This window comes from Sphaeramia orbicularis, chromosome 10 (genome assembly GCF_902148855.1).
Source record: "Sphaeramia orbicularis chromosome 10, fSphaOr1.1, whole genome shotgun sequence".
NCBI classification, from domain to species: domain Eukaryota; kingdom Metazoa; phylum Chordata; class Actinopteri; order Kurtiformes; family Apogonidae; genus Sphaeramia; species Sphaeramia orbicularis.
The window spans coordinates 7,265,063-7,288,106 of NC_043966.1; the positions used below are offsets into that span (position 1 = coordinate 7,265,063).

Here is a 23,044-nt window from a genome sequence, read left to right on the forward strand (position 1 = left end):
TGATTTTGAAAGGAAAATAAGAAAAAATCTATATAAACCACTTAAATTTGTGTGTTTTGTGGAGTTAAAATAGTTCATTTCTGGCTGATTAGCCAAGGAAACAACTGTGGCTACATTAAAACATCACTCTGCACTTCGCCTGTATTCACTGAGGAACTAGACTCATTTATGCTAAATGTATAATTCAACTAAACAAACTGTGTTTCAACAACTCACTGAAAAGTCATTGTTTTTTGGGATTATTTAAGTATGAATGTGTGTTTTAACTGTGGAAAAGATGAAACAAATACAGAAGTAAAAGACAGAAGTGGACTTAAAGATATAAAAAATACATTTCACTGTACATTTGACTATGAATAACTGTGCATTTTTTCTTATCTTGTTGATTTTGAAGGGAAAATAAGAAAAATTCAATATAAACCACTTAAATTTGTGTGTTTTGTGGAGTTAAAATAGTTCATTTCTGGCTGATTAGCCAAGGAAACTACTGTGGCCACATTAAAACATCACTCTGCACTTCGCCTGTATTCATTGAAGAACTAGACTCATTTATGCTAAATCTATAAATCAACTAAACAAACTGTGCTTCAACAACTCACTGAAAATTCATTGTTTTTAGAGATTATTTAAGTATGAATGTGTGTTTTATCTGTGGAAAAGATGAAACATACAGAAGTAAAAGACAGAAGTGGACTTCAAGATATAAAAAAATACATTTCACTGTACATTTGACTATGAATAACTGTGCATCTTATTTTATTTTGTTGATTTTGAAGGGAAAATAAGAAAAACTCAATATAAATCACTTAGATTTGTGTGTTTTGTGGAGTTAAAATAGTTAATTTCTGGATGATTAGCCAGGGAAAAGACTGTGTATGGTTAAAATAAACCAATGTGGGAACTACTGTGGCCACATTAAAACTTCACTCTGCTCTTTGTCTGTATTCACTAAGGAACTAGACTCATTTATGATAAATCTATAAATAAACTAAACAAACTGTGCTTTAACAACTCACTGATGATTAATTGTTTTCAGAGATTATTACCCCGCCCCTAAAGGGGAGGCAAGAGGTGTTGTTTTTGGTTCGGTTTGTTTGTTAACACTCTAGCAGCAAAACTATAGATTGAATTCACACCAAATTGGGTTTATAGAGCCCAAGTGACCAAGAATAGATGTTGTTACATTTTGGGAAAAATAGATCAAAGTTGAAATTTTTGATTTTTTTTTTTTTTTAATCTTTCTTTCCCTCATTTACTTATAATGTCTGTAGCAGCAAAACTATTGGTTGAATTCACACTAAATTGGGTTCCTAGATTCCCAGTGACCCAGAATAGATATCATTACATTTTGGGAAAAATAGGTCAAATTTTACAGGGTGGGGAAGCAAAATTTACAATATTTTGAGGCAGGGATTGAAAGACAGTATATGACCAATTAGTTTATTGAAAGTCATGAGAATTTATTTGCCACAAGAAAATGTCCATAATAGAAAATGTTTTTATTCTATGTGTCCTTCTTTCTCAATAACTGCCTTCACACGCTTCCTGAAACTTGCGCAAGTGTTCCTCAAATATTGGGGTGACAACTTCTCCCATTCTTCTTTAATAGTATCTTCCAGACTTTCTGGTAATAGTTTTGCTCATAGTCATTCTCTTCTTTCCATTATAAACAGTCTTTATGGACACTCCAACTATTTTTGAAATCTCCTTTGGTGTGACGAGTGCATTCAGCAAATCACACACTCTTTGACATTTGCTTTCCTGATTACTCATATGGGCAAAAGTTTGTGAAAAGGTATGGATAATAGTGTTAGGTATGATTATGACATCAGTATATGTTTGGTTTCAAAACAACTGACGTAGTGCCTGCTGAGAAAAAACAACTAAATGTTCACTGTAAATTTTGCTTCCCCATCCTGTACGTTTTTAATGAATTTTTTGAAATCTTTTTTTTTTCTCCCATTTACTTATAATGGGCAAAATTTCAAATGTCTATAAAAACATCAATACTGTTTCAATTTACTTCCAACTTGGCACATATATAGAGGTAATTGATATGCAGACATCAGCAAATGCACAGACATGATGACATCAGCTGGATCGAGGACAAAAAAGCTACAATACTCGCGAGGGGCAGGGGTTTGTTGTGACTGGAACCACTTATTTAAGTAGGAATGTGTATTTTTTTAACAGTGGAACAGATGAAGGGAATGGCACATCACAAAAGTCATGGGTTTTCATGAGCATTTTTTTTTTTTCTCTTACCTTTACTGGAGAATTACCATGTTAATTTATGACTGAATGTAACAAATGATATACAATGTACATTATAGCAATTAACATGGTTAACACTTAATATATTTTACTGAAAAATGTAGCGTAGAAATAAAGACTTCACGTCAATTAACATGAACAACATTGTGTTATTATCATGTAACACACAGGTGTCAAACATGCGGCCAAATGCGGCCCGCCAAAGGGTTCAGGGGTTCAGGGCTCGGGATGAATTTGTGAAATGCAAAAATTACAGATATTAACAATCCTTTTAGTTCAGGTTCCACATTCAGACCAATTTAATCTCAAGTGGGCAGGATTCAGTAAAATGCTATCATAAAATGTCCAAGGCTGTTGTGATTCTTTATAAAACTCGGGACTTGTTAAGCAAAAAATGTTTGCATATGTTGTACTGTTCACTTGTAATGCCATATATGTCATACTGTGTGGAAATATGGGGCAATGTGTATAAAACTAATTTAGACCCGATAATTAAACAACAAAAAAGCTATTAGTCATAAACAAAGCTGGTTATCTCCAATCAAGTAATCCACTTTTTGTAGAATCTGGTTTACTAAAATTTTTTGATATTGTATATTTAAAAACAATGGAATTTATGTTTCGTGTTAAAAGTAAAAACCTTCCTTTATGTATTCAGAAAATTTTTAAGAGAAGGACATTATAATTTAAGAGGGATGTTTGTGTTTGAAAAATGTAAAGTAAGAACAAACGTTAAATATCACAGTGTTTCAGTTATTGGTGTCAAACTATGGAAAGAACTGAAGGATGAAGTGAAATTGTGGAGCTCACTGTTGAGTTTCAAAAAGAATTTAATTTGTCAAATTATGAAGGGCTATGAAAGTAATATGATTACAAAATGACTTATAACACTGAATGTAGTATAATTTGTGTTTAAGTATTTATCTGCTGCAACTTCAGGTGTGGACTAAGGATGTGAATAGGAGAAGCAGAAATAAGCCTCCGGCTTCAGCTTCTTCCTTTTTCAGTTACAAAATGTGTTAATTTTATGTTTGTTGTTTTTAATATGTATGTTTTGTATTTTGTACTTAACTGAAATAAACATTCATTCATAATGACATTTAAATAATGACAACTCCAAATTTTTCTCCTTGTAAATGTAAATATTTTCATGTATTTACACTAAAACAAAGTATAATTTCACAGAAAAAAAAAAAAATTTGAATACCCTGAACAACTATGAACAACCTGAAATGTCTTAAGAGAAGTAAGTACAATTTTAACAATATTCTGCCTGTTATTAAATGTTTTGTGTATTTGTGGATCCACTGTGATGTGTAAGTTATAATGTACATGTGGAAATGATAAACTGAGGCAGAATATTGTTAAAATTACACTTATTGTTTGAAAGGATAGATTGTAGATGTAAACCTTTTCATAATGTAATTTGACTTTTTTCGCTCGAAAACATAGAGAAAAGTTTGGAGTTGATTTTCTTTATATGCTATTAGATTTTTATTTTACTGGTTCGGCCCACTTCAGATCAAATTTAGCTGAATGTGGCCCCTGAACTAAAATGAGTTTGCCACCCCTGATGTAACATATGACATAATGTACCTTATAACGCATTACATGGTTAACAGTAAAGATATTTTGATGAAAAGTTGAACCTAAAAAATAAATCTCCACTAAAGGTAAGAGAAAAAATACAAAAACCTACGACTCTTAGTATGTGCCGAAAGAAATACAGAAGTAAAAGACAGAGGCCGACTTACAGAATCCTGAGGTTCTTGATGCCGGAGAAGTCCACCTTAGTGATTCGGGTGATGTTGTTTCTGTTTAGATCCCTGTGACAGAAAAAAGGAGGTTAAAAAAAAAACTCACACATCAAATTTGAGCTGAGATTACAGCATTTAAGTGTAAATTTACAGCCTGTTCCACTGTATGATTCTGAAAAAAGGCAGCAAATTCACAAAGAGTCTGAGATGGAGGTAATCAGCTTAAGGATGTACAGGTGTGGATGTGAGGCATGAGGAGTTCAGGTACATCCGTACAAAAGAGAATCACAGGACACTTATACAGAATCACATGAGGCTCTGAAAGAAATAGTTGTACATTTTGTCCTGGTTTTAGCACCTAATAAAATCCCACCTAGGATCATTATCCATTTATGTGTACACTATATGTAGAATAACGTCACTGCCTTTTATCTCCATCACACAGTATTTTCCTACGGTCAACTGAAGCCCTGAAGTGCTCCTAAACCTACCAGAGTTCTCAAAGAAAGAGTAATTCTGCAGCCTGTGTTGTTGTGTCACTGTATTTTTCAGGCAAAATCAAGTATTTTTACTATATTTAATTCATTGATCCTATAGATCAGGGGTGTCAAACTCATTTTGGTTCAGGGGCCATATTTAGTCCAATTTGATTTCAAGTGGGCCAGACCAGTAAAATAATGACTTAATGACCTATAAATAATGACAAATCCAAGTTTTCTTTTTGTTTTAGTCCAAAAAAAACCCCAATTACATTATGAAAATATTTACATTTTACAAAAAGAGATATGAATAACCTGAAAAAACAGAAATTTCATTTGAAAAATTAGTGCAATTTTAACAATATTATGCCTCGACTTATTATTTATACATGTACATTTACACACAGTGTTACATAAACATTTGGTAACAGGCAGAATATTGTTAAAATTTTGGAGTTTGGAACTAAAATTTGAACAATTTCTACAATATTACATGTCTTATTAACACAACTCCAGATCACAGTGGATCTATAAATGCACAAAACATTTAGTAACAGCAGAATATTGTTCAAATCGCACATTTCAAATTGTTCATCTTTTTATTTATGTTTTTATTTGCATTTTATTGTGAAAGAATAGTTTTGTAGATGTAAATATTTTCACAGTGTAATGTTATTTTTTTCACTTAAATTTTTTCCACATAATTTTTCCCAAAGAAAATTTGTCGTTGTCATTATTTATAGGTTTATTGTGTTGTTCTTTTTACTGTAGATCACATTGGTCTGTATGTGGAACCGGAACCAAAATGATTTTGACAACCTGGACTGTTCAGGTTCATTTTTGCACTTTCATCCTGTGGGCCGGAATGGAACCTTTGGCGGGCCAGATTTGGCCCCCGGGCCGCATGTTTGACACCTGTGATATAGATGTTCATAAAAGCTCAGAGTAAATTCAAAAATTATTCGACCAAATAAGAGAAAAATGAAGAAAATATGTAACTAATTGACAAAACAAGCATCTGCAACCCCTGTCATATTTTTGGTAATTGGTGACGCATACTCTACGCACATATATTGGATCCATTATTCATTCATTATATCTATATTACTATTGGCAGCAGGTACAAAAAGTACATTTCACTGTGCACTGTATTACGTATAACTGTGCTATCTTATCTTTATCTTGTCTTGTGGATTTAACCCTTAGGGGTCCACGGTCATGACCCTGCAACTCAATCACATGACATTTTCAACACATCGTAGCGTCGGAAGTCAGTCACATAGATCACTGGGGATAATTGCATTTGAAAGTGCAGACTTAAAACACTCTCCCACTTTTTTTTTTGATGTTGATAGAGCAAATACAACCATAGATTAGGGATGTAACAAAATGAAAATTTCATATCGCGGTTCTTGTGACTAAAATTATCAAAGTTATCATTGTTATCGCGGTATTGTTGAAATTGTGCTCAAAATGTTCAAAAAGTACTAATACACACACTGAAATAATTTAACCACATTGTAGTTTGAAAAAAAAAAACTAATAAAATAGGCACAATGTACTTTCTGTTGGAGAAACATTCAAATATTAACATGGAAACATCAAACATACAAATGTACATTAAAGATAGAACCTTATGGACACTGTTTGACCATTTTCCAGATCAAGTTTGAGTTGTTTTAGTTTCTTTTTCATAGATAGATAGTCTCTCTCTCTTTATCTTTCAAAGTGCGGTAATCAAACACAGTTATCGTGATAATTAGAATTTAAACGGTAATACTAACCGTCGGGAATTTTACCGTGGTTTATCGTTATACCAGTAATCGTTGCATCCCTACCGTAGATATGGTAGTTTAAACTCAGAGTAAATGAACGTAAGTAAAAGTATGAAAATGGGGTGGAATGGGCCTTATATTTCTGACCATATCTTCATTATTTTTTGTCCTTTTTCCAAATAGAAAAAAACTGGCCGATTCTGCGGATTCTTATCCACAGAATGCATTAGCATTACAGGTAAGGGTGAGAATGACCCCCATCTGAACCGGATGCAGAAACCGAGAGGACTGGGAGTGGGGTGAGAAAACCGGAGAAAATGCCGATGTAAAGATATGCTTTCATAACAAATATTTGAGTATAGTTTTAATTTATTACAATTTGAATTTTATATGCCTAATATTTGGAACCAATATTCACTTTTAAAGACTTTGAAAAGGTTTGTTAAGCATTTTTGTGTTATTTATGCAATATTGGATTTTATATTTTTTGTGTTTTTTGGCCTTTTATGTTGATATAGCTAAAGTGAAAAAAATAATAGGCAAATGAGATAGAAGAAGTTGTGCTGAAAAAAAAGATACCAAACAGGGGTATAGTAAGCATTTTTTTATAGAGTATATAAAGCCAAAATCAAAAGTACTCAAAAACGGCCAAAATAGGCTCAGACCCCTAAGGGTTAAAGGGAAAATAAACGACAAAACAAAAATTCAATGAGAATAACTTATATTTTTGTGTTTTGTGCAGTTAAACTAGTTAACTTCCGACTGATCAACCAGTTATCAGTGAGTAATAGGGATGTCCTATATTGGCTTTTTTGCCAAAAACCGATATGCCGATATTGTCCAACGCTTAATTTCCGATTCCGATATCTACCGATACTGCTGCCGATATTTGTGGGATATTAAGCTAATTTCAGGTAACATCACATATCTCCTGTCATGGAATTAACACATCATGCTTAATTTTACTGTGATGCCCCATTGGATGCATTCTCAAATACAACAAGGCTTTCAAAATGTAAACACTGTCTGTGCAAAGAATACATACTTCAACTTAAGTTGTGGAAAAAATGTCGTATTTATTTATTTTCTCTCCCTCCCTCCATGAGTCTGTTACAGTGTGGCAACTCTACTGTACAATTTTGCAAATTGCACATTTCTTTCAGCTACAAACAATGCTTCATTTACGCGTCGGTAAATGCCGGCGAAATCAAGGCATTATTTTATCGGTTTTAATGATAGGCAAAAAAACCGATAACGATATTCACCGATATTACATTTTTATGCCAATATTGGGCCGATAACACTGGGTTACAAAAAATGTTTTTTGCAAGTTGTCTCGGTTTTTTCAACTGAATTACGACCATTTTGCACCGCTAAATCCAAAAATGACATCTGTTTTTCTCAATCAGGTCAGGTTTTTTTACTAATTTGATTTTGAAAAATTTGATCTTCTCACAAAATATAATAATTAATACCAAAATAAGATTGGTAAGCACACTTTATGAAACTTGTGACTTGATTCCTGTTAGGTACAATGGTGTATTCACCGCAGATGTAGCAGAATACGTCAGGCTTATTTTTGCAAGATCTTCTAGTCGAAGCCATTTCATTCACCTGCAATATTAAAAATAACATTAATCATAAATTAGCAAAAGTAAAATCTTCAGAACTCGTTTATTGCAAGAAATAGGAAAGAACTTTGTATCATTTGATGTGAAAATGCCCATAAACGTAAGCAAAACTGTTAAAAAGCCAATATGTAGCATAGTTCAGAAAGTTGACCTGATTGAGCAAAATTAATGTGATTTTTGGATTCAGCACACCAAAATTATCCTAAATCAGCTCAAAAAACTTCAACAATAAATTTGTTGTTGACCAGTGTAATATTGGTGGGCCGATATTATCGGACATCCCTAGTGAGTAAGAATCCATTATTACTCTGACTTTGATGATTAATTCAACTGTCATCTAGTTTCTAAGTCAAACAGTCCATTTTCCAGTGGTAACAGCCACATGATTGACTACCTCCTTTTTCCTTGTTATCGTATCCACGTTAAAACCCCCACTCCTGACTGACCTCTGATGTATTTGTGTGTACGCTCATGTGTTTGTGTGTTTTCTCACTCGGCTGAATTAGTGAATGTGTCAGTGGGACAGAGCGTGAGAATGGCCCACACACATACATACAAACACATAAAAACACACAAACACAAACAAACACAGACCAAAAACATACAAACACTACGACCTTAAGAGAATCATACACATACACACATTCAGACACGGCTGCTGTAGGAGTCATTCCGAGGCAAATTTTCCAGAAAAAAAAAAAGTTGGATGAAATTATTTTCTCTTTCCATCATCAGAGTTTAAAAGCTTATCATGTTTCCTGGCTGTCATTCAATCTGTTTTAACTACGGGTGCACAATGTATACATAATGCAACATGAACTGACTGCCTGAGAGTGTGTGTATAGACTGGTTCCCTTTATACGAGTACCCTGTTTATTGAAACGCCGTCGCAGCGGAGGAATTAGGGCAAGGAAAAAAAACACACACACACACAAGAAGGGGAACAGACAAACAACACACACAATTTTCTCTCTTATTTAACACACACAACTCTCTTTCCCTTGGTCCATAAGCTTTCACTTGGCCAGTTTCGACAGCAGACACACACATACACATAAACACAGTCTGGATTTGCCAAGGCGGCCTGTGTGTGTGTTTTTCATAATATACCTAAACATTTATAAATCTGATTTAAGACCATATTAGGTTTCAAAAGGCTTCCCCGAGCTGCCATGGCAAGGACCGCTAATAAGAGCCATACCCCGGTCTGAGACATGGGGGGGTGGGCTGGCGAGGGACAGAGCGAGGCTTCCCAGGGTTCCAAAGGTGGGGTTCAGGGTCCACCCCCGGTCCTTGAAAAGGTTCCAGGGCGGCAAATAGTTCCAGCATCAACACTGATATAAGACGAGCCTAAATAAAATCAATTCCCACCCATATCACTGAGGAGGAGATAGGGGTGGAATGCTGCCGAGGTCATAAATAACAGAAAATATGTTCGGTGGATGAGGTCAAAGTGGAGTGAGGTTTCAGTTTGTGGATCACTGTTAAACAAGGAGTGAAGAGGAGAGTATAAGAAGGTTGTGAAATGCAGGATCACTGGGAACTATTCATCAGCTACTGTAGGAAGAACATCTGATCTGGATTAAATCAGGCCGATTCGGAATCTGAAATCAGGAATCTCTCCAGAGTTATGTGAGCAGGTTCCAAAAAAAGGCTAATTTTCTAATCTTATATCACTCATATATTCACCATCTGAAGATAACACTGGTCAACAACAAATTTATTGTTGAAGTTTTTTGAGCTGATTTAGGATCATTTTGGTGTGCTGAATCCAAAAATCACATTAATTTTGCTCAATCAGGTCAACTTTCTGAACTATGCTACATATTGGCTTTTTAACAGTTTTGCTTACATTTATGGGCATTTTCACATCATATGATACAAAATTCTTTCATATTTCTTGCAATAAACGAGTTCTGAAGATTTTACTTTTGCCAATTTATGATTAATGTTTTTTTTAATATTACAGGTGAATGAAATGGCTTCGACTAGAAGATCTTGCAAAAATAAGCCTGATGTAATCTGCTACATCTGCGGTGAATACACCATTGTACCTAACAGGAATCAAGTCACAAGTTTCATAAAGTGTGCTTACCAATCTTATTTTGGTATTAATTATTATATTTTGTGAGAAGATCAAATTTTTCAAACTCAAATTAGCAAAAAAAACCTGACCTGATTGAGAAAAACAGATGTCATTTTTGGATTCAGCGGTGCAAAATGGTCCTAATTCAGTTGAAAAAACCTAGACAACTTGCAAAAAACATTTTTTTGTAACCCAGTGTAATTTGAGTTAAACTGCTCAGATTTACTTATAAATATGAACTGGAGACACAGTGAAGAATAAACCATTCATTTTTAGATATTTATTACAAGTCACAGTGCTAGACTTTTATATGCAGGATGTTTGCTCTTTATTAAAAAAAAAAAAATCCAGACTTTTTCAAAACTGTTACAAGACTTTGATTTTATGTACTTTTATACCTGTGCTGACTTTCTTGGTTGAGATTGTACCTGTTGTATGTAGTAGAAAAGTTAATTTTAATGAATGTATGAATGAATGAACACATACAGGGTGGGGAAGCAAAATTTACAATATTTTGAGGCAGGGATTGAAAGACAGTGTATGACCAATTAGTTTATTGAAAGTCATGAGAATTTATTTGCCACAAGAAAATTTCCATAATAGAAAATGTTTTTATTCTATGTGTCCTCCTTCTTTCTCAATAACTGCCTTCACACGCTTCCTGAATCTTGCGCAAGTGTTCCTCAAATATTCGGGTGACAACTTCTCCCATTCTTCTTTAATAGTATCTTCCAGACTTTCTTGTAATAGTTTTGCTCATAGTCATTCTCTTCTTTCCATTATAAACAGTCTTTATGGACACTCCAACTATTGTTGAAATCTCCTTTGGTGTGACGAGTGCATTCAGCAAATCACACACTCTTTGACGTTTGCTTTCCTGATTACTCATATGGGCAAAAGTTTCTGAAAAGGTATGGATAATAGTGTTAGGTATGATTATGACATCAATATATGTTTGGTTTCAAAACGATTGACGCAGTGCCTGCCGAGAAAAAACAACTAAATGTTCATTGTAAATTTTGCTTCCCCACCCTGTAATTTGCTGTGAATTATGTTTTACTGACAAAAGCCTTTTCAAAACATATGAAAATCACAAAAGTGCATTGATATCATACAAACAATTCTCACTAGAGTCATTCCAGTGCCAACCAGTTAGTGAAATCATACCAAGTTTTTAGCTTACCGGCCACCAGGCTGTAAGCTATTGTCGTCATGTGGCGTCCGTTGCAAAAATTTCAATTGTCTCCTTCTCCGAAACTACAATTCCGATTGATTTCAAACTTGGTATACAGCTTATTTATGATCATGTCAACAAAAGTTAGTGAAATTATTTGGATCCAGATCTGATTCTGGATTTGGTGCCACTTTGAAAAATGTTCCCATTATAACAGATAGGAAGTGGATTGATCCAGTAAATCAGTATCAATGATATCAAGTTGGAATTTGAATTTTTGACAGATCTGATTAGAATATGACCAAAACATGGGCTATTTCTGTAACAGAATAAATACACAAAACTGGGTGATAATAAATGGCATCTGGATACATTTCCCAAAGCTTTTAATTTGGCCGGTAAGCTACAGGGCCATTGGTCCTATTTTTGTATATGATTCCATTATGTATTTCTTGCCTTACAAGATTATGTGCCTTTGAGTATACTCTAAAATTCAACAATGAAGGTAACTTTTTTCCATACTTTATTAAGACTTTCACACAAAATTCCAAACTTTTCAACTTCTGGAAAACAGCATTTTAAAATTTGCTACTTTTTAATACTTTTAAGACCTTTGCAAACACCCTGTATACTGCTTATATCTTTGACTTTTATTCTGATTGTATCTTTTAACATATTATACTTGCACTCTGAGAAACCTCTGCATAATAATTCCTATGTACCTGAATGTACACAAATGGCAAATAAAAGTATCTTGATTTTTCATCTTGTTTCACAGCCCATTATCTTGGCTCAGAATTGTTAAAAACTTGTCTCTTTAAAGTCTTGTTCTTGTGATTTTGACAGTTTCCTAGTGTCAGAACCAACAGGATTCCCTCTCATGTTTGGGTTGAAGCTCCTTGGTACCTAGTTTCCATTTCAGAAACATCATAAAATCAATCATCATGTTCATCACTTACATCCCAAATTCTATGAAAAAAATCCAAGTGAAAAGGAGGAAATGAGTTTTGAGGGACGTGCTGCAGCCCATCTGTTCATCGGCTTTTATTATGTCTTCAACTGGTTGATCATAATTTGTTTTTCTACGGTTGAACAGAAAGCGTTGCCCAAATTTAATTCTAGATCTGAGCTTTGAAGGGGATACACCATCACCAATGAGTTCTCCAATCTGGATCCAATGAGGATTCCAGCACTGAACTGAACCAAATTGTTGAAATCCATCTAAATTTTACCACTTAAAATTTATTACCTTAATAAACTGGCATGACACATCGCTAATGGCTAAATATAGACGTGTGCATGTCTAAATATCCTGATGCGTTCAAGAAATTATGTGATTTATGTTAAATCAAGTATTTTTCTCTATGTATAAAATCAAGGTTAACCTCTGTTATCAGTTTGTGGTTTTTTTAAAGGGAAAAAGGGCACATTTCTGTGATTCCAGCTTCTTAAATATGTTTTTTTTTCTTTACTAATACATTCCTGTAAACCATAGGTCTCAAACATGTGACCTGGGGGCCAAAACCGGCCCGCCAAAGGGTCCAATCCGGCCCGTGGGATGAATTTTGAATTTGTGGCATGCAAAAATTACACTGAAGATATTAACGATCAAGGATATCAAAATTATTTTAGTTCAGTGCACTCTAAAGTGGATCAGACCAGCAAACTACAATCATAACAACCTATAAATAATGAAAAGTGCTAAATTTTCCTCTTTGTTTCATTTTTAAAAAAGCAAAATTATACAAAAATATTTACATTTACAGACTAGCCTTTTACAAAAAAAAAGTAAACAACCTGAACAAATATGAACAACCTGAAATGTCTTAAGAGAAGTCAGTGTAATTTTAACAATATTCTGTCTGTTATTAAATGTTTTGTGTATTTGTAGGTCCACTCTGATCTGTAAGTTGTAACACAAATTTGTAAATTAAAACCAAAGCATAATATTGTTAAAATTGCACTTATGTTTCTTAAGAATTTTCAAGTTGTTCCTATTTCTTCATGTTATGTTCAAGTGCAGTTCGTAGATGTAAACATTTTCATTATGGAATTTTAATTTTTTCACTCAAAAACATAGAGAAAACTTCAGAGTTGACATTATTTATAAGTTCTTACCCCAGTATTTATATTATTTTACTGGTCCAGTCCACTTCATATCATATTAGGTTGTATGAGTTTGACACCCGTGTTGTAAACTGAATATCTTTAGTATTTAAGGGCATCATTTTGGGCTTGAGGATGCACGTTTTCAATACTTTTTGATATTATTTTTCAACTAAACTATTAATCAACAGATTAATCGTCAGTCAAAATCATCATGTATTGCAGCCCTAGCTTAATCCTTATGTAACTAAATATCTTTCCATGCTTAAATATCCCATCCTTCCCTTCCATTTCTGTTATAATCTCAAATATCTGTGAAAGAACGATCAAAACTTTTCCTTTAACTTATCAAGTCTTTTCTCAGCAGCAGGAGGAGAAAATGCCAGAAAACACACAGTGTGAAGTAGATCTAAGGCGACAAAACAAACTTGTGTTTCTGATCAATGATATAATTTTCAAGGCTTTAGATATTTTCTGGTTTCTTTCCTCCTCTTTGACAGTAACTGAATATCTTTTGGTCGTGTGTCAAATAATAAATTTGAGACATTTTTTAAATCAATAATCAATTGAATAATTGTGAAAATAATTAATAAAGATAGTAATCATCGGTTGCTATGCTAACCAGCTCTATGTGGGTTTTATACGTTCCCTGGAGCTGGAGCAGAGTATGTAATTCTACACAGCGAAAGGTCAAAAAGTCATGTGAAGAGTCTTATTTTTGAGTGGGAGTGACTTTAACCCAAACTTCAGAGGGTGGTGGAGGCCAAAACAGAGCTAAAAGCAAAATCTATTCATTTCTTTTAAAAAGTAAAGTTGTACAGTACAGTCTGTCAACTCTGATTCAAGTCCAACTGTGAGCTTTGTTGCATCAACATGAACGCAGATTCTGAAGGTGGTGGAGGCCAAAACAGAGCTAAAAGCAGCAGACAAAGAAAAAGATAATTCAACATCTATGAAATTAATTTAAAAAATAAATCTGTGCAGTCTGTCAGCTCTGATTCAAGTCCAACTGTAACCTTTGTTCCATGTCTGTCTCCTTTTCTTGAATGTCTATAATGTCGTCCAAGTAATCAACATGCTGACAGAATCTGAAGGTGGTGGAGGCCAAAACAGAGCTAAAAGCAGCAGACACAAAGACAAGAATTTAATATACATGAAGTTATTTTAAAAAATCAAACTGTCAGTCCGTCAGCTCTGATTTGAGTCCAACTGTGAGCTTTGTTACATCAACATCAACAGATTTTGAAGGTGGTGGAGGCCAAAACAGAGGTAAAAGCAGCAGACAAAGAAAAAGAGAATTTAACACCTACAAATTAATTTTAAAAAAGTAAATCTGTGCAGTCTTTCAGCTCTGATTCAAGTCCAACTGTGAGCTTTGTTGCATCGTTTCTGAAGGTGGTGGAGGCCAAAACACAGGTAAAAGCACCACACAAAGACAGAATTTAACATCTATGAATTCCTTTACAAAAGTCGAATCGTGCAGTCTGTCAGCTCTGATTCAAATCCAACTGTAACCTTTGTTGCATGACTGTCTCCTTTTCTTGACTGTCTATAATGTCGTCCAAGTAATCAACATGCTGACAGAATCTGAAGGTGGTGGAGGCCAAAACGGAGCTAAAAGCAGCAGACACAAAGACACAAATTTAACATGTATAAATTTCTTTTAAAAAGTCAAACTGTCAATTCATCAGCTCTGATTCAAGTCCAACTGTGAGCTTCGTTGCATCAACATCATCAGATTTTGAAGGTGGTGGAGGCCAAAACAGAGCTAAAAGCAGCAGACAAAGAAAAAGATAATTTAATATCTATTTATTAATTTTAAAAAAGTAAATCTGTGCAGTCTGTCAACTTTGATTCAAGTCCAACTTGAGCTTTGTTGCCTCAACATCAATGCAAATTCTGAAGGTGGTGGAGGCCAAAACAGAGCTAAAAGTAGCAGACAAAGAAAAAGATAATTTAATATGTATGAATTAGTTCCATGTCTGTCTAATTTTCTTGACTGTCTATACTGCGTAATCATCATGCTGACAGATTCTGAAGGTGGTGGAGGCCAAAACAGAGCAAAAAGCAAAATCTATTACTTTCTTATAAAAAGTAAAGGTTGTACAGTACAATCTGTCAGCTCTGATTTGAGTCCAACTGTGAGCTTTGATGCATCAACATGACCACCAATTCTCTGTTCGGAGGCCAAAACAGAGGTAAAAGTAACAAAGAGAATTTAACATCTATGAATTCCTTAACAAAAGTCAAATTGTGCAGTCTGTCAGCTCTGATTTAAGTCCAACTGTAACCTTTGTTGCATGTCTGTCTCCTTTTCTTGACTGTCTATAATGTCGTCCAAGTAATCAACATGCTGACAGAATCTGAAGGTGGTGGAGGCCAAAACAGAGCTAAAAGCAGCAGACACAAAGACAAGAATTTAATATATGTAAATTTCTTTTAAAAAGTCAAACTGTCAGTCTGTCAGCTCTGATTCAAGTCCAACTGTGAGCTTTGTTGCATCAACATCATCAGATTTTGAAGGTGGTGGAGGCCAAAACAGAGCTAAAAGCAGCAGACAAAGAAAAAGAATTTAACATCGATGAATTCCTTTACAGAAGTCAAAATCGTGCAGTCTGTCAGCATTGATTCAAGTCCAAATGTAATCTTTGTTGCATGTCTGTCTCCTTTTCTTGACTGTCTATAATGTCGTCCAAGTATTCTGAAGGTGGTGGAGGCCAAACCAGAGCTAAAAGCAGCAGACACAAAGACAAGAATTTAATATATATAAATTTATTTTTAAAAAAGTCAAACTGTCAGTCCGTCAGCTCTGATTTAAGTCCAACTGTGAGCTTTGTTGCACGTCTGTCTCCTTTTCTGGACTGTCTACTCTGTCTTCCAAGTAATCAACAAGCTGACAGAATCTGAAATACAATAAAAACGTTTGTGTTTTGATTGAATCCGAATATGACTGCGTTTCTGAGCTATAGCGACGGTGCATTTGTAATTACATATGAAACCTCATCATCAAGGGATAAAAGAATTTGGAGCGATACCACACAAATATAAAAACCAGAGAAGAAATTTTGAGACTCGTCCATCTTGTCAGTGTGTTCAAGAGACCAGATACGTTTTTGACAGCGAGCCACTTCGCCATCATCCAGACTGGATGCTGCTGGTTCTTGTCACGGGCTTTAAGTATGTGTGTAATTGTGAGTTTCTTGGAAAGAGGAGCAGCTTGATAAGCCTTCTTGGACGTGGTGAAAAACTCAATACAGCATTGATTTATCATTTTCAACTTGAGGAAAGAGCTGCTTCCATGATGAAAGAACTTTTTTTTTCCCCTTCTTGCTGATTTTGAATTTCAAGTATCCGCAGACCTGTAAGTGACGCCGAGGCAGCATCCAATCAACACAGACACTCTCGACATCCCCTCCCCTCTACATCTTACCCTCTCTCTCTCTCTCTAAAGCTATCTTTTCACAATTGGCTACAATCTCTTTTCTCCGTCCTTCAATTTATCTCTCTTAAATCTGTCTTTTTCCTCCATGCAGTCTCAGCCCCTTAATATCAGTCTGTTGTTTCTTTACAGCTAGCTTCACATGTTGTTCCCATCCTTTCTCTTCGTCTATTTCCCTCTAATCTCCACTCTTTCGCAGTCTTTCCCCCTCTCTCAATCTCTCACGTCTTATCTGTCGCTGTTTTACAGTTGACTAAACACTTTTTCTTCACCTCCCTCTGTTTTTCTCTCTCTTCCCCCCCTAATCTTTTGTCTTTTATCGCAATCTCTCACTCTTTTACAGTTGGCTACATTTTCCTAGCCGCCTCTTTTTTTTCTTCCTCTTTCTGCCTTCGTCTCTAATCTCTCCATCCTTATCTCCATCTTTCTCTTGTTCTCAGTGGAAACTTATGTTCTCACCAAGGAAACAGCTCCAGAGTCAAACAAACAGTGAGGATGCAGGGCCAGGTGGAGGACGAGTGTGGCATCGACCCTATCAAACATCCGAAAACTGAGAAAGTAAAGACTGATGCCAGGGAATAATAACAGTTTGCAGTGTGAAATTAATGGATAAAAAGACCAAATAGCCTTGACAGTGACTAAAAAGACGCATCAGCCAGTATTTACGGGAAACAAAATGGTAATCCTGGGTCAAAATAACTGATTTTCTTATGACTTGGTGTTGATTAAAACTCAAAAAGTGGTGAGTTATTGTCGGCCTTTAAAGCATCGCTCGTTGGAAGCTGTGCATGAATCTGAGCGGTAATTGATATTCCGCTGGGATAACTAATCCAGCCTTAATAAACAAACGGGGACATTAAATCTTAATTAAATCAACAATAAAAACAGCTGAGCACTTAAAGAGAAGGCAGAGGTGATGGGCTGAGAGGGCTTTAACAGCAGAATGGAAACGGTGAGTGAGGATACACTGCAAAAATCAAAATATTACCAAGTGTATTTTTCTCATTTCTAGTCCAAATATCTCATCACACTTAAAATAACACAGTCACCTAAAGAGTAACTTTTCAGTGAGATATAAGAACTTATTTTTAGACAACAGATCTGGAAGTTCAAGAAATCTTACCAAGATCATTTTCACTTGTTCCACTGGCAGATTTTTTTGCTTGAATTAAGCCAAAAAAATCTTGAATTTAGCAAAAAAAAAAAAAAAAAAATCTGGCCCGCGCAAGGGTCCAGTCTGGCCCATGGGATGAATTTGTGAAATGCAAAAAATTACACTGAAGATACTAATCATGTTATTTCAGGCTCCACATGCAGACCTATTTAATCTCAAGTGGGTGGGATCAGTAAAATACTATCATAATCACCTATAAATACTCACAACTCCAATTTTTTCTCTTTGTAAATGTAAATATTTTCATGTCATTTGACTGTATTTACACTAAAACAAACTACCATTTCACAAAAACGCAAATAACATGAACAAATATGAACATTTTGAAATGTCTGAAGTGCAACTTTACCAATATTCTGTCTGTAATTAAATGTTTTGTGTATTTGTACATCCACTGTGATCTGTAAGTTGTAATTTACACGTGTAAATGATGAACTGAGACAGAATATTGTTAAAATTGCACTTAGTTTTCCTAAGTTTTCAGTTTGTTCATGGTATTCACATACTTTTAAAGTAGGGGTGTCAAACTCATTTTAGTTCGGGGGTCACATTCAGCCCGATTTGATCTCCAGTGGGCCGGACCAGTAAAATAATAACAGTAAAAAAAAGTAAAATTCTATTATGATCAGGTTTACATCTACAAAGTTTCCTTAAAAATCTGAATAACATGAACAACTCGAATTGTCTTAAGAAAAACAAGTGCAATTTTAACAATATTCTGCCTCGGTTTATCAGTTTATCATTTACACATGTGCATTACAATCGCACAAAACATTTAGTAACAAGCAGAATATTGGTAAAATTGCATTTACTTTTCTTAAGACATTTCCGTTTGTTCATATTTGTTCAGGTTATTCACATTTTTTGTAAATGTATAGCTTGGTAATGTAAACATTTTCATGTAATTTTACTTTTTTTTTACACCAAAAAACAGAGAAAATTTGGGGTTGTCATTATTTACAGGTTATTATTATAATATTTTACTGGTCTGACCTACTTGAAATCTAATTGGACTGTATGTGAAACCTGAATTAAAATGATTTTGACACCACTGATTGTTAATATCTTCAATTTAATTTTTGCAAATTTTCACACATTCATCCCACGGGCCGGATTGGACCCTTTGGCGGGCCGGATTTGGCACCCGGGCCACATGTTTGACACCTGTGTTTTAAAGGATAGTTGGTAGAACTTTTTTTTTTTTTCCTTTTTCTTAAATTTTGCTTTTATTGAAGCATAAGAGACACATCATGCAGTCACATTAATCTGTTACATATTCCTCCCTGTGTACATATTTAAAAACACATTCTCCATCAAACAAGGTTCAGTGAGGCTCATACATTTCTGGTTGCTTCTGTCTAACTTTCTTAGGAATTAGAACTGATTCTTTTTTTTTTTTTTTTTTCTTCAACATCCGGAGAGAGAACAACATGGACATATCTAACTTTGTATAATATTTGATAGAAAAGAAAGATGACAAGCGATATTAATACAAATAAAACTAAAAAGTAAAAAAGGGCATATTAAATCAAATAGTCTCCTTTTATATCACCATGGTATTATTTGGCATGTATTCTTTCACATAATTTTCCCATTTTTCCCATGGTTTGGTAGATGTAAACATTTTCATCGCATAATTTTACTTTTCCACTCTAAAACATCGCAGAAAGTTTGGCGTTGACATTATTTATATATTATTATGTTATCATTTCACTGGTCCGGCCCACTTCAGATCAAATTTGGCTTAACCCTTTCATGCATGAATTTTTGACAACCTTAGTTGAGGTTTTTTGTTCGTTTGTTTTTTTTGACTGTTTTTATTCCTCCTTAGACATGAAAAAAACAATGACATTAAGGTTTTTGTTGTTTTTTTTTTTACAAAGATTTACAAAAATGTCCACTCAGCTACACTATGAATTTTATTCTTGAAGCAAAGAAACATGTACAGTCTACTCTCGTTATACCGCCAACTTCCATTCACGGCCAAATTGGCAGTATAGCGAAAATGGCGTTACAACGGGTTGCGTCCATAATGTGCATGTCTTTACTATATGATGTCTATGCTGCCTCCGTTAACCCGTTCTAATTGCGTTTCTAAATAAATCTTGATTCTGTTATGTTGTAAGGGATCATTTAAAGTGGGGAAACATTTTAAGCATTATTATACCGTGTCGGGAAATGACACCCCATCATCTTGAGGCTTTGGCTTAATCCCACGTCCTCTTCCCGACATCCTGACCTACTGAGTGTTCAGCGATAAATGAACGGTGGCCGTTCCGTAGACCTACTCGTAGCTTGTCGCGATCAGCGTCTGGCGCGTTTGTTTCAGTGCATTGTTAAAATTTATGTGTACTCGATGGCAATCACGCTGGCGGTATAACGGTCGGGAAATCAATGGTATAAGTGTTGTTTGTGCATGGAACTGGGCTGGCGGATGGCGATAGGCGGAAATGGCGGTAGCTAATGGAATAATGCATTGGGGATTTTTGTGCAATGGTTTTGGTCGACGGTGAGCGAAAATGGCGGTATAACGGCGGGCGGTTTAACGAGAGTAGACTGTATTTAAAAGCCAATATCATAAAGTGATATGAAAACAGTGAAATGAAACCATGTTTAATGCAGCTAATCGGATGTTTTCTCACATTTTAACATATTCTAATACTAATTATTTCTCACTTCATGGAGATAATATGCAAAAAATAACAATTAACAATTGATTTCCACTCGAGAACCAATCAAGAACAGCAAAGTTACAGTAATGGTATGAATTGCAGTTTATGAGATGATGCATAAGCGCCCACTGTGTGGGTTGATATGGAACTAAAACAACTAAACCCATGAATATACAAGAGAACAGCTGGAGAAGAACTGTCCACTGGAGTGACCACTATGCATGACAGAGTTAATGTGGCCCCTGAACTAAAATGACTGACACCGCTGTTATAGATACTCTGTATTTGTCTGTAGTTTTACCAAAATGTCCAGACATGGGGTTTCAGTATGATCTGAATGACATAACGCCACACCTGGCCTGTTAAAGCCCTGGTGTTTTACTCCACCCAGCTGTAAAGCTTAACTCAGCCTTAAATTTAACTGACCAGCTGGCGGTCAGACAACTAACAAGTGGCCTGAGTACAAAGCCCTGACGCTGATTGTTTCCATCGCAGACAGAGGTAAAGTATGCATGCGAGTGTGTTTGCGACCAGAGGATAAGACAAGAATGCAAACAGCAGGTGTTCAAGGGAATTAATATAAGAAACAGAACAAACACACGGACACACGCAGAGACAGATCCCACCTTATCTCAGCCAACACCACTGAAACCAGTCAACCTTACAGTCTGGGAGGCTTTGGTGGAAACTGACTTTACAAACACATACAGTACATGTGGTCTGCAGGGGTGGGATTCACTTATAGCAAACATTTACTACTTAAGAGAGACAGACGGCTATTAGACAGGAATCTGGAGTAAATGACAGTTCAATGATAGAGCAATGACTCTGATAAACCATGAAACATAAGGCAAATACAGGAGGCACAAACCCCCCAAACATGTCGGTGGACTTTTTTTTATTAATATTAGCTTATTTGTATTGACTTTGACAGTTTGCAGCAATGGAGACGAGTAGTTTTGAGCAGCATTACAGGAAAAATATTAACCCACAAAGACCCAGTGTTACTTTAACCCTTTCATGCATGAATTATGAGAACCTTAATCAAGATTCTTTTTTCCTAAGTGTTTTTATTCCTCTTTAGGCATGAAAAAAACAAACAATGTGATTGAATTTTTTTTTATGAACCGATTTTACATGGAGTTACAAAATCATGCATTTAATTTTCGAAGCAAAGAAACATGTATCTACTGATACACTGTGTGACAATGCTGCTAATTGGATGTTTTCTGACATTTTAACAATACCTGCATGGAGGTAATATGCAAAAAAAAAAAAAAGCTGATTATTAAACTGTAATTAACTTTTTTTTTTTTTTTTTTGCATATTACCTCCATGCAGGTATTGTTAAAATGTGAGAAAACATCCAATTAGCAGCATTGTCACATAGTATATCAGTAGATACATGAAAAAAAAAATTACAAAAAAAAAAAATTTTAATTACAGTTTAATAACAATCAGCTTTTTTTTCTTTTTTTTTTTTACAGTCAAACATGTTACTGCAAATCAGGGTTATCTAGAACAGCAAATTTACAGTAATGGTATGAATGTCAGTGTATGGGATGATACATAAGCATCCACTGTGTTGGCTGATATGGAACTACAACAACAAAATCCATAAATATACAAGAGAACAGCTGTAGAATAGCTGTCCACTGTAGTGACCACTATGCATGAGAGGGTTAATGTCAGTTCCCAAAGGAATTTTTCCCTCTATTTAACCTTTCTTAAGTGATTTATCACCATTTATTATAATATTTTACGTCTTGTATTTAATTTCCTATATTTTATTTAGATCTTCGTGAAATCAGAGTAAATTCAATGTTATTATATCAAAACAGAGAAAACAGAAGAAAAACTGGCTTTTTCATCAAATATATCAATAACTGAATGTAAAAACATGTGTGTCCATTCACTGTCACTGACCCAACTGCATGAGTTTTACTGGTGAACCAATGTTTAATGTGTATCACTGTTTATTGTAATATCATGCCCCGTATTTGGCATTTTGAAGTGAAAATTAGGTATTTTCCTATATTTAATGTACTGTGATCATGTACATGTTCATTAAAGCTCAGATTTCAGTTGAGGGTTACTATATCAAAAACAGAAAAAAAAAAAAAAAAGAAGAAAAAGGGACTTTTATGGAAAAATACATCATTAACTGAACATAAACCAATCATCTTTAACCACTGTCATTGATCCAACTCCATGGGTTTTACTGGTGAATCAATGTTGTAGAAGATGACGGTGTTTCCACGGTAACTACGGAGCCTCTGAACGTCCAAATGGGTCATATCTGATGACCATAAAAAGATGACAAACTGTATTTTACACCAATTACTTACATGTATGGATAGGATTAGTGCAGGGATGTCAAACTCATTTTAGTTCAGGGGCCACATACAGCCTAATATGTTATCAAGTGGGCCGGACCAATAAAATAATGTAAATAATAGGATAAGAATTTATAAATA

General features: G+C 34.8%; 1 protein-coding gene across 1 annotated transcript in view; it reads right to left on the reverse strand.

Moving 5' to 3' along the window:
• The window catches only part of slit3 (slit homolog 3 (Drosophila)), a 742,110-nt gene that overhangs the window by 704,286 nt on the left and 14,780 nt on the right, over positions 1-23,044 (reverse strand). Inside the window, exon 2 of the mRNA XM_030145427.1 lies at positions 4,029-4,100. Coding sequence (XP_030001287.1) covers positions 4,029-4,100 — 72 coding nt within the window. The remainder of the gene's footprint in view (positions 1-4,028; positions 4,101-23,044) is intronic.